This window comes from Xiphophorus maculatus, chromosome 9 (genome assembly GCF_002775205.1).
Source record: "Xiphophorus maculatus strain JP 163 A chromosome 9, X_maculatus-5.0-male, whole genome shotgun sequence".
Taxonomy (NCBI): Eukaryota; Metazoa; Chordata; class Actinopteri; order Cyprinodontiformes; family Poeciliidae; genus Xiphophorus; species Xiphophorus maculatus.
The window spans coordinates 7996909-8009583 of NC_036451.1; the positions used below are offsets into that span (position 1 = coordinate 7996909).

At 35.1% G+C, this 12675-nt stretch overlaps 1 protein-coding gene across 1 annotated transcript in view; it reads left to right on the forward strand.

Moving 5' to 3' along the window:
• The window catches only part of LOC102227515 (BMP/retinoic acid-inducible neural-specific protein 3-like), a 59674-nt gene that overhangs the window by 24515 nt on the left and 22484 nt on the right, over positions 1 to 12675 (forward strand). The window contains exon 4 of the mRNA XM_005800890.2: positions 1902 to 2086. Within this exon, the coding sequence (XP_005800947.1) occupies positions 1902 to 2086 (185 nt within the window). The remainder of the gene's footprint in view (positions 1 to 1901; positions 2087 to 12675) is intronic.

The following is a 12675-nucleotide window of genomic DNA, read 5'->3' on the forward strand; positions in this document are numbered from 1 at the left end:
GAAATGAAAAATTAGAATTACAAACATTTAAGTGCAACAGATATGCAGAAGAAATCTACAAAGGGACAAATGTGTTTTTTTTGTTGATTTTTTTATGGTACCCCATAAGATGACTACAATTTTTTTTATTCTAATACAAAATTTTTCTATGTGATCTTTCAATTTGTCTTTCAGATATTATGATGTGTTTACAACAAATGGAAATTATGTTTTATTTACTTTGCTCTTAAATGGCACTTTGGGAGGACATACCTTTAGAAACTGTGTCTCCACAATCCGTCAGAGCCTGTACATAATGATTATGTACATTATGTACAGCCTGTACATAATAATTATGTACAGGCTCTGGACACCAAATTGCTTCCTAATTTTCAGGATCCAGTCCCAAAGGAAAGGATTTTGTCTTTTCTCAATATAAATTGTGGAAACTTTTACGTTTAACATTATTTGATATTTGTGAACACTCCTTTGTGTCACTATGGCACAGCAGCTAGTTTGTCACATCATCCCAGCATTGTCTGACACCCAGAGAATAAAGTAGTTCAGTAGATCAAGTGTTTCAAATCCTGCATATCCATCCAAAACTGCAAGCTCTCAGCTTGCTTTGCTGCTTGTGTTGCTTCATTTTCTGGCAAAGAACCACCACTGGTAGATCAGTGGAACAACATGAAGCTGCTGGCTTCAGTGTACAGTTGTGTTTTTGCTTCATAAAGAGGATAATCTAGTTCCTACAAAACAAAAATAAATAAATAAATCAGCACTACAAAACTTCAAGTTCTCTTTGAAGAGCAAAGAAAAGTTTCATAATGAGCAATAAACAAAATTTTTCATAAGAACTTTATAATACATATTTCAAGATACAAAAAAGTTATCTTTAAATACACATGAGCACCAAAATTACAACTGATAATTTCATAAAATAAATAAGTCAGTCAAATTTTGAAATAGGAAGTTTTTCCTATGATTGAATATAGGCAAATCAGACAAACACACAAAAAAAAATCCTTTTTCCAATTCCTCTAAAAACAGTAAAAATAAGAAGTCCCACAATTTGGGCTTTTGAACTGCATCAACCAAGATGCATTTAATGTTCTTTCTTGTTCATTAAAAATAAAGTAAATAGCCGCCATTTCTCCTACTCTGCATAAAAAGGGAAATATATTGTGATTTCTTCATTTTAAATTTAATCCACAATTTCTACCTCTGTCAAAGAACCTGCAGAACATAACAATATTTATAAAATCAGAAATGGTCACAGTTAGCATCTTCAGGTCAAACCCTATGGAAAGCTGAAACTGCTATCGGCCATGCAAATTCTACACTACACATTTGCAAGAGATTGTTCTACAATGAAATGTGTGAAATAAGGAGAAATACAAAAACCACACTGCAAACTCATGAGTAAAATCATATTTCATTGAATGCATACATGTTATTATACATACATATATTATTTTAAGTGAGAGTAACTGTTTTGCTGCAGACATGTTAACAATCAACTATCACCAATAATCTGGTGTCTCTGCAAACAAAAACCACTTTTCCCATAAAACCTAATCCCATTAGAACAGATTTTTTTCTATCGATCTTCCACTCCTTACACAATCTATCAATGCACTGTCCTCTGAGAGCTTTTGCTCATTTTTATTGAAATATGTGTTCCACGAAGTGTCTTGGTTTATGCATTTTAGCAGCACTTATTAAATTGACATTTTAAAATAAAATTAACACGTTTGGATTTTAAGGTGTTCTCACACCTTTATGTTTCTATTTCTGTATGATGGCCTGCTAGATGTGCTCAGGTTAGTTCATCTACATTAAAAATATTATGTGTTCAGAGGGTTATGACTCATAAAGAATGAAGCTAGTGTATGTGTCACTGTCTGTGTCTGCGCCTGTAGGGGAAGAGTCCTTAATGATTTTTGTGGACAAGAGAAAGTTGAGTCGGACGTCTGAAGCGAGTGAATCCAACGGCACAGCTGTGACGCTGGAAGCTCTGCACCAGCTGGCTGCCTCCTACTTCATTGACAGAGAGAGCACCTTGCACAAGCTGCACCACATCCAGATTGCTTCCACTGCCATCAAGGTAAAAGCCTTCTTCCCACTGGGTTTCTGCTGAAGACAGTAACACAATTAGTTTATACCAGCTTTAAATTACACCCATTGTTGGATCTTTTTTTTTTTTTTACTTGTGATTAGTCTTTGAATGAAACCAGCTTCACAAGTAGCCTTTGTATTATTTGTACATACTTGTGTGTTTCTTTATACATTCCAGCTGGTCAGAATCAGCTGCTTAATAAGAAGCACTGAAAATCATGACCAGTGTGAGGGCATGAGGTACTTTGTCACTAACCCTACGATCAGCACATGTAGCTTTTTTTTATTTCATAAATGTACTTTTTTTTCTAGACATTTGAGAGCAATACTATTACTGTCTTTTTGTATTTAGCCAAAACACGTCTTGTGTAGACTCGACTCATTGAACAGTTATATTTTAAACGATATTACCCACTAACTTTAGTAGACTGACATTACTCTTATCATCCAATTTATCAAAAATACAACAGATTCTCCATGTCACATTTCGAGTTATGCGTGTCACTAGACTGGTCTATAGTCATGCTTCTAATTGTGTTCCATCTCTTGAGGAAGAATCAAAACCAATTAAGTAAACCATAAACACCTTATGACATACAAATAGCAAATGATAGGCAAACTTTGACCTGCTCCAAACATTTTAGTATGATTGTAAAAAAACGTACCTAATCAGAATTTGTGAGACACATTGAAATTCTACGTCGTACACACACACAGACTAATAAACTAGAGTTACTTTTGTTGTGCTTTTGATTAATTAACCATTAAAAGTGTGCACACTTTAAGATCTCATCTAATGTTCTTTGAAATTGTAGACCACACCTTTAATGAGGCAATCAATTCATTACTGAATAGATTTGCCAAGAAAATTGTGTACATCTGCAGTTGTCATTTTTTTTGTTTTTGTCCTTGATACAAAATATACATTGTCAAATATTGAATTACAATCTGAGGACAACTTTCATTAAAGGGAAAAAAAACTGATGAAACACTCCATAACAGGAATGGGCTCATCAGGGGTTTCCAACTGTTCCAGGCAATGGCCTCCCAAAATGGCAATAGGTTGTGACTGGTGACCCCTTTTGCAAACCTACAGACAATTCTACAAAATTTTGCAAAGAAACATAGTTTTACATTTTTTTCTCAATTTTATTTTCAATTCAATAATTGTTACATTTATTTAGCATAATGCTGTCTCATACCTTCTGATTTTCCTTGGCAATGAGTTCTGTGGTGGGAAATTTTATCAGGTAATTTATTATGACTTTAATAAAATGATTATTAATATATAACCAGATTAAAATTTCCACTACAACATATTGTCTTGTCTTTTGATAAGAAAATATGTAATATTTTTTCTATTAATCCCATCAAATTTGATTTAGTTTCCATAGTTCCTGCTTTTTGCAACATTGTCCTCCAAAGCAAGGCTGCTGGACAGCTCCTTCTGCCTTTTTCTTGTCTTTTTCCAATCCATGCTTGGTATGCTAGCGTGAGGAGCAAAGCGAATTGATAAATGTGATAGCAAATAACATTTTTCTGAATTTCCCCTCTGTGGGACAATAAAGGCTATTTCTATCTTTAATCTCCAATCTTCAATAATTTTTTTTTCTTCCTTCCAACTTTCTGAGGTCTCTCTAGCGCCCCCTGGTAGCCCCAACTTTGAAAATCACTGGGATCAAGACAATTCATCTGTCACCTGGCAGTCAGACCACTTTATGCTGCAAAAGCAACAACCCATTTTAATTAATCTGTGATTTGGACAATGTAACACTGGTCTTAAACAGCAACATGTCATAGTGCTCGGACAAGAGAAAGCATTACTTTTTTACTAATGCACTAGTTTCACTGGTGAAGTCATAAGAGCTTGAACACCATTTCTGTCACAGTACAACAGCACAGCACCTGTGCCAACATCACTCGCATACATTTTGCTCCTCAAATGGATGGTCCACTCTGGGGGCTGTCATAACAGGAAATAGAACCTTAATGCTTTCAAAAACCTGTTGACAGGAAGTTGACCAAACATATTTAATCATTGTTTCTAAAAGGCTGAACAGGAGAGGTACCAAGAGTTTGTACAGAAACTAAAGTAGTATCCCACCAGACTTGTTGCAAAGTTGTCACTGGTAGCAAATGCTATCAGTGACAACACATCCTAGCCAAAAAATAGGTTCCCTGGGTAAGTGACAGTTGTCTTAGCTCACTCACTTGGCCAACTTACACTTGGTCAAGTTAATCAAGTGTGTATCTCTAGATGTTTACAGTTTATTGTGTAACTTTCCTGTATTCTTTCAATAAATGAGATTTACTCACAATTTAAGCCGACCCTTCCTGGTGAACACAGTCTTAGATGCCACATAGAGAAGAAGAGATCATATGTGGTAATCTCTACTATGTATCTTATTTCACTTTCCACTACTTTCTGTTTTGCTGCAGAAGCTGTGCTTTTTGTTACAATAGCTTTGCTACTCTCCTTACAAACATCACATTACCTAACCTTTGTCATATTTTAATGTGAGACTTTAGGATATAAGCATCCTCAGTGAGCAAGCTTCTTTTTCATGTGTGCTTTCATAAGCTCACATATGGCACAGCCTGCTTTGCATATAAAGATATGTTGATGATATAAATATCACTATATCTTTTACTACTTAATAACTTTGAGATGAGTACATTCATCACTGTGTCAGTTGTTATCCAACCACATAAACAGAATAAGCTCAGTTTGTCTTTCTCACCAGCATTTTTAAGGATTCTGAGGAAATGTTTCTCGCACAGGGCTTTATTGCGCTTACACTTGCTTACGGTAAACAACAGATTAACGTCACAAAATGAAGATAATAAGAATAACTCTCTGCCACACCAATCTGAAGCACTGCTGGCTTCCTCTGCCTATTTCCTTTCCCTGACTGTATCTGCTGAAGCAGTGACAGTTTGAGACTGGATGCTCAACAGAAATATTCTCTGACCTCACTGAATAATCTATATTTATACTCTAAGACTTTCTCCATAAATATTCACTTATTTACTGGATTTAATTGGTAGTGAATGCAATAGTTGTGCGTGTTGTTAGATTTTTATGTCTGTGAAGCACTAAGAATGAATGAAAAAAAAATGTTATTGTGAAAATACCATCAGTAAAGATTTTATGAGATGTTGGTGAAGAGGAGACACTCTCTAGTAAACAGAGCTGTTAAATAAAGAGCTCAGATCAGTTTTACCTTCAGAATGGCATTCAGACAGAAATAAAAAATATAAAAAACAGTATTTGTTATATGTAGAACATTCTGGTTCTTTAATCATGGGAGTTTCAGTTGCTGTGACATACAGCCCAGCACTTAGTCATTTTGAACTGTATACAGAGTTTCAGCATATTTAGTCAGTAATGTCACATTGTACCTGTAACCTGTCTTTTTCCGGTTTATTTACCGATGTTCAATTCTGTTTGGTCATGTAACTTGCATTTAATTTTGGCCAAATTGTCAATAAAACTCTGCTTCACAGACACCTGTCTTTAGAAAGCACTGTCTGAAATATTGACAGAAAAGTTGCAAATTAAAACTACATTTTTATATGACAACACCTTTTTAGTGTACAATGAGATCGGTATCCTTTTTAAAAAAAACAATTATGTTTAAATAGAATTTGTGAAGTTTCTGGTTGTGACATTTTCCCACCCAGGTATGGGGCTGTTTAATTGTGCCAAGGAGAGCGGCTCTTTGCTTTTGTATGTCACTTTAAAAATTATTTTCTCCTAAAAAAAAAAGGGAGAACTTAATATTTCTCCCATTAACATTTGCTCATAAATATGCTCATTTAAACATATCTGTGCTCAACTCTTAGATTATCTTCCTGATGTTGGTAACCATGATCATAATCTAAGCTTTTGGTCAGCTTCACATTAGCATTGTGGCATTTACATTATTGAACTTTAATATGTGAATGTCATTATTCATGCTTATAGCATTTTAGGTTCAGTGCTGTTGCAGTGCAACTACTAACTACTGTTAGTCTGTATTTTTATTGCATTAATTTGTCTATTTCCTTCAATACTAGCAGCTTTATGTTGCAAAACAAACACAATTTATGTTTGATATTTAAAAATAGTTGCTAAGAAAATGCCATCAGCAAAAAACTAAAAAACTTTCTAATCTTCCAGCTGAAAGACCAGATTCTGGATCGGAGTCTACATTAATGTAATAAAGACAGCATAAATGGCACTACCAACCCAAAGCCATTTTGGGTGAAACCTACATGCTGGAACGTAAACGCTTTTAACATTATGGTAGCACTTCTGATTCTGCAACGCCCACATGCTATTTGAAAGCACACAGTGGGATGGCAATATGGTACCTCAGTGTGAGGAATAAGTAAAAGGGCACTTTCTTCTTACAACAAAGTTGAATTCCAAAAATCAGAGGGTTACGTCCTCTGAATTGGTGTGAAGCCTAAGTTACCATGGTGATCTGCTCAGGCTGAAAGACCTGCATTTGAGACACTGAAAACTCAAGCTTTGGGCTTAACATACTGTGCTAACCCATCTATCTTACTCTGTAGTTGCCCCTTTGTTTCATTCTACTTAATACTCTCACATTTCACTTATAACCTGAAAGGTAGGCGAGCTGGTCAGATCTTAATGCGTTTGATGCCAGAGTTCACATATATGATTTTAAAGCCTGTTTTTGAATCGTGTATCCACGGAATCAACATTTGTATAGGTCCTACATGGCTTGCAGATTAAATAAATATGTTAATAAACATAACAATAAATAACAACAAACAATGAATAAAATATGAAAAATAAACATGATCAGTCTAACAAAGGAGTGCATATTCTTCTAAATGCTACTTCATAGTGTCACCAGTAAGATTTTAAAAAAAAAAATTCCTTATGATCGATTGATTAGTCTCTCAATAAAATATATAATGATAAATAAATGTTCATCCATTTTAGACTTAGAACAAACTAAAATGGAAAGAAAGTTTATGTTCAGTTCTAACATAACACTGAAATATGTAGCATATGCACCTCTTAACGTTATTCAGTATTCTATCATCGTTCTATCATCCATAATTTTCTATTACACATAACAGTACATTGTTGGAACATGATGTTGTGAGTGGGTGGAAACATACATTAGGATCTCTTAGCTTTCTGTTTGAAAAGTAGACACATAATTCTATTCTCCTCTTTCAGACCCAGCTACAAGGGGCTTGAAAAACTAGATTGTCTCCCCATTTTTTTTTTTAAACTGCAACCCATTTTTCATTGATGTATCCTTTGTGACGCTCCACTATAGAGTCCATCAGAGATAAAATTGTACTTTCTCTAAAGTGACTTGGGAGGGGAGGGTGAGCTGATTTGGCTGCCACCCCTGAACCAGAGTGCTGCTAAAACCCCCCCGATTAAGATAAATAGAGAAAAAAGCCTTTAGCGGTGCATTTGTTTTACGCATCTTCAGGTGACTGATGTGAGATATTCACAGCATCAGCTGCCACTGTTATTCCAAATAAGGCTCCCTTCCTTTACCCCAATAAAGTCAGATGCCAAAACAAAGCAGCCTTTAAGGAGAATGTGGGTTCTCTGGTTGTATGAGATAACATATTTAAATAGCATGAATGCCTGACCTCAAACCCTTCAGGACTCAACACAGCAGTGGAAGAAAATAATCAAAAAAATGAAAAAAAAAAAAAGAGATAGGAGGGCTAAAAAATGGGACTGCTTTTACACAGTGTGATGAATCAGTCCTTCCATTTCAGTAATTTCCTTTGAGAGCCACCGTCATTTGTCAAACATTGTGTGGTATGAGTTAGGGTGTTATATGCAACTGAACAGAAGAGATGAGACAAGGACATGAAAAGACTTTATCCACAGGGCTTTTTTTGTTGAGGTTTTACAGAACCTGTATTTTCACAGGAAAATTTTTGCTCACCTTTATAATAGATCGTTAAGAGTCTAGGCTCTTGTGCACTGAAGATAAAATTTGAAGACAAAATTATTGGCAACGAAGAGGTGTGAAAGGGAATGTCTATTCTAATTTGCAGTGCCATTCTTGAGTGTTCAGTCAGTCATGTGGTGTCACACCTCATTTGCCAGTCAAAGTAAAACTCAAGCAGAAGAAATTAGAGGCCTGCTGAAGCACACTTTCAGGGACAAACATGTATGCCAAAAAAGGGAACATCTTAAACATGCCTGTTATCTAAAAGATAAAGTATTTAAAAATATTTACAGATGTATTTTGTTTTCCATTTTACAGGATGGTAGACAAATGTTTTTTGTCCCTGAATCTTCTGCCTGTTTACATTTCAGCAAGATTTACAATTTAGAAAATGTTTTAGATGCGGCTCCGCACCCCAACAATTACATGGTTGAAATAGCTGCTTGAAATCTTGTAGCATTAATCCAAATTTTGACATTCAATGTCACAAATTAAATGCCTCCTGCTATTTACCTCTGAAGAAGTGAAGCACAAAAAGCAACAACAAAAATATACACTGTTATATTTACTCCCATTGCACCTTTTCAAGTCACTGGTACTTCCTGAAAAATTGAGGATTTCTTCTCCTTTGCGATTATAAGACCACATACAAAATTAAATTCCAATATGTGCTGGCATTTTTTTCTTTTCTTTATCTATTTATAAGGCAACCAGCAACTCCTATTTTCTTTCTCTTGCTTTTTTCTTCCTTCTCCTTTTCTCCTTCGTGTCGAGCATAAGCCATGGCAACAAAATAGATTTACAACTTGAAAAATTCTAAAAGAAGGAATAAACTGACAAAACATATCACCAATGGAAATGTGGATTTACCCATCTCCCAATTCTGCTGTGATTAAGCGAACGACAATTCTTGAAGGTGCAGCAAATGAGGCACTTTTGAGATGAGGGATGATTACCATGGAATATTAATGCTGTCTTGTTCTTTCTTTTCCTCCAGTAGGCATAAAAAGCAGCAATTTGAAATCCATTGTTGCTTAAACATCCAACAACAACAGGCGCTCCCTGTAACATTTTATGTCGTACTGTGGAATTATTTATATGAGGAATTTGGAGTGGTGCTGAATCTTCATCAGTAAAATCTTCTCGTCTAATGGGTCCTATAATAATATTGAGGTCCTTCCATTGTTAAATAATAAATGTCCCTGTGAACCATCGATATCAGTCAAATGTGTTAACGGCCAAGTGATGTGTTACTTTGGCAAGGGACACCACTAAGCTATCATTTGTTCATTTTGACTGGTGAGAAAAGAACTTTGCTGTGTTTTAAGATTTTTGCATTTGTTATTTATAACCAATTGGCTGCATCATTTTGTTGTATTGAGTTTATTTTATTTGACTTGTTAGCCTCTCACTTTACATTTCAGCTCAAGCTCAGTGAATCTAATGATTTCATTAACTTACTAAATTCTAACATTTGAAATCAAAGCTACATTTTACTCTAAATATTAAACAACCAGCAGATAAAGTAAACATGCCTGAACTCAGGGGAGAAATGTAGGCGTTCATTTCAGTGTGTCTGTAACCTTTCTGATGGGAGAACTGTGCCCAAATGCAGTTCTATTTGCATCAGCAGGAGAAATGAAGTAGAAAAAAAACAGCTGTGTAATGTTCATTTTTTAAATTTGTGCGGGGGGGAAAATCAAGTACAACACATCAAGGACTGTAGTATGTTGGTGCCTAACTGGGAAATACAAAAAAAACTGAGGAAAGTGTCACACTCCAGCTCCGTATGCATTCCACTTAATTTAATCAATGTTTCAGCCCTCAGGCCTTCTTCATCTTGATTCAGAGCTTGATCAGTGTGATTAAACACAACTAGCAGAGGGAGGCCTGAGGGCTACATCAGAAGAAAAGTGCAGGTTAATACACTTTACTGTATCGAGCTTTGCAGGCATTTTCTGTTTCCAAGGCAATGGCCCTTTCAAAGGTTCCAAAATATATGCTTTTAAAAGTCATCCCTGTGTTTTAAAAAAAAAAGTTAAAAAAGTTAAGTTTGTTTATGGCTATACATCAGTTTAAGACAAGTGATTTTTAAAATGAGTTGCATTCAAGTCATACTTGAACGCCGAAGTTGAGAGAAATATAAATATAATCAGTGGATCTCAACACTTTTTTTTTCTGTTAAATTTTCATAAAAACAAAAGCAACTGGGAACTCCATCACTAAATTAGCACAGGGCAAAGATTAAAATTGTTGCTTTTATTGGTGAAATACTCCTCGTCACAGAAGTGTTTTTAATTTCATAGTCATTATCTGTGTGTGTTGCAGAGATAAATCTAACTTGTAAAAATTACTAAATTAATGTTCACAGATCCTGGTTGCAACTGTAATTATTGGATTATTGGAAAGCAGAAGTTCAGCATGGGAGACATTACCTGAAAAGGCATATTCCTAGTTTAATAGCACATTGACATGGGCATTATTGCTGACAGGGGTGGAGTAAAGTTGAAAAAAAAAAAAAAACATAAATTGCTTTGTAAAAAGCAATTTATGGTATTGACCTTTCACATCTTGTCCCAACAACATCCATATTTGTTGTTGATGTCTTGGCACATAATTGTAAAGCAGAAGGAAATATATCAATGGTTTTTACTAGTTTTTCAAGATAAAAGATAAAAACTGTGACATCATTCTTGGTCAGTACTTTAAAGAACCATCTTTCACTTCAGTACATCTGCAAGTTTATGTTCCTACCAGATTTTTGCAACTCGAAAATGAAATTGTTGCAGTGTTTGTTTTCAGAAATTCAGTTTTTTTCTAGATCACCTTCTCCCATGTCTACTTCATATATTTGCTGTTATACCAAAATCTCCCCATTTTTTTTTTATGAAATACTAATTACAAATTAAATTATCTCTGACACTGTTGGATATAAATGCAAATCACTGTTCAGGTATGTATTGATCAGCATGTTATAACTCTGTATAAGCTTTCCTTCACTTTATAAATATGCACTACTTTGTCTTGGTCTCTCGAGTAACATTCATATAAAGTACATCAATGCTTGTGACAAAATGTGCAAAATCTTAAGGGTATGGATTGTTTAGTAGACAGCAATACAGAGATGTTTTGTTATTGCTCAACAAAAAAAAGCACCAGAAAAACAACAAAAAACACCTGCTCTCTATTCCTCTTGCAAAAGCTATGCAGGTAAATATTTGTTAATTCTGGTTTAGGTTCACTGAGGGAATCTTAATCTTCATAACATTAGTGCTAAGACAGAGGAACACATGCATTTAGTAAAACAGGCTGGAATGTTTAAAGTAATAATTTCTGACAGCATATTTAAACAGTAAACATACAGTACATCGCACGGCAAACCCCGAGGACAAACTGAAATTCATTGACATACTAATCAAGTCACTTTCATTTTATGGGCATCACAACTGCTTATTCTAGGAAAGCCTTTAAGTGCAATTAAATGTTCCATTAAATGCAGCTGTTGGTTATTCCATCTCAGTCAGCACAATTATTTTGTACTCAGTTATGGCACATTAATAATTCCCCCACCATCCGATCAATGTCATTTGTTTATCATGTTGTCAAGATAACTTCAGCATTTGTCTCTTAAAAAAAACAGCTGCTCAACGAGGAATTAAAAAGTTCTTGATGATACAAGGAGGATTACATTTTTTATTCTTAATTCTAGGGTCGCTTTCAAATTGAGAAGGCTGACTGCACACGTGCTCTGCTCCACTGGGTTCTTTTTGCAGATGGTCTCATTGCTATGCATAGAGGAGACATCTTTAGATTTGCATTTGGTCAATCTTCTCCTTTAAGTTGGACATCTGTCTGGAGTAGAATTTAATCTGCCAGTGCCCATGGAGGCTGTTTGAATTTTAATTAATTGTGTTAACGCACTAATACTAAAAAAGAAAAATGGAAGTCAATTTCTCTCCCTGCAGGACTCTTTCTCTAGCCTGTTCTGTTAAAATGAAAAAGGAGAAGTACAATTAAAGATGCAGAGAAAAAAAAACTTTCTGTGTACAGTAGCTGTACAACAAAAACATATATACAAAGCTGCCAGCTTGCATTATTTCTCATGCCTTTGTGCTGTCTGTATTTTCAGCATTGACCTTGTAGCTCTCAAAAGCAGATGACAAGTAAAAGGTAACTTTTCTGCATGCAGTGGCAAAAGTCTTCTTTTTCCTTCTGGCTGGTTGTGACTCGATGCTTGTTGCCATTAAACGAGCAAGGTGTTGTTACTTCTTATTGACCTTTGAGAAAATATTAAAAACAGACTCTGTTATGGTTGGCAATAATTTGCTGGAGACAGCGAGGATGATGGATTTACCTGGAGGGTGGCAGTTTATCTTAGCCATGCAGCTTGGGTGTATGGATCCTCTACATCAAATTTTTCTGTCAAGAATGATTGAGCTTAGTTTGTGAAAAATCTAAATGTGAGTTCAGGGCAAAGGAAATATATGAGTGTTTAAATAAATGTGTGCTTGTGTTCGTGTCAACAAATCTCTTTTGCCTTATTTCGTCCTTGGATTTGCTGTTGCATCTTTTAAGACTTGAAAAAGATATTAAGTGATCTGCTTTGTGCCAGTGTAAAAAGAAAACGATTTTTACT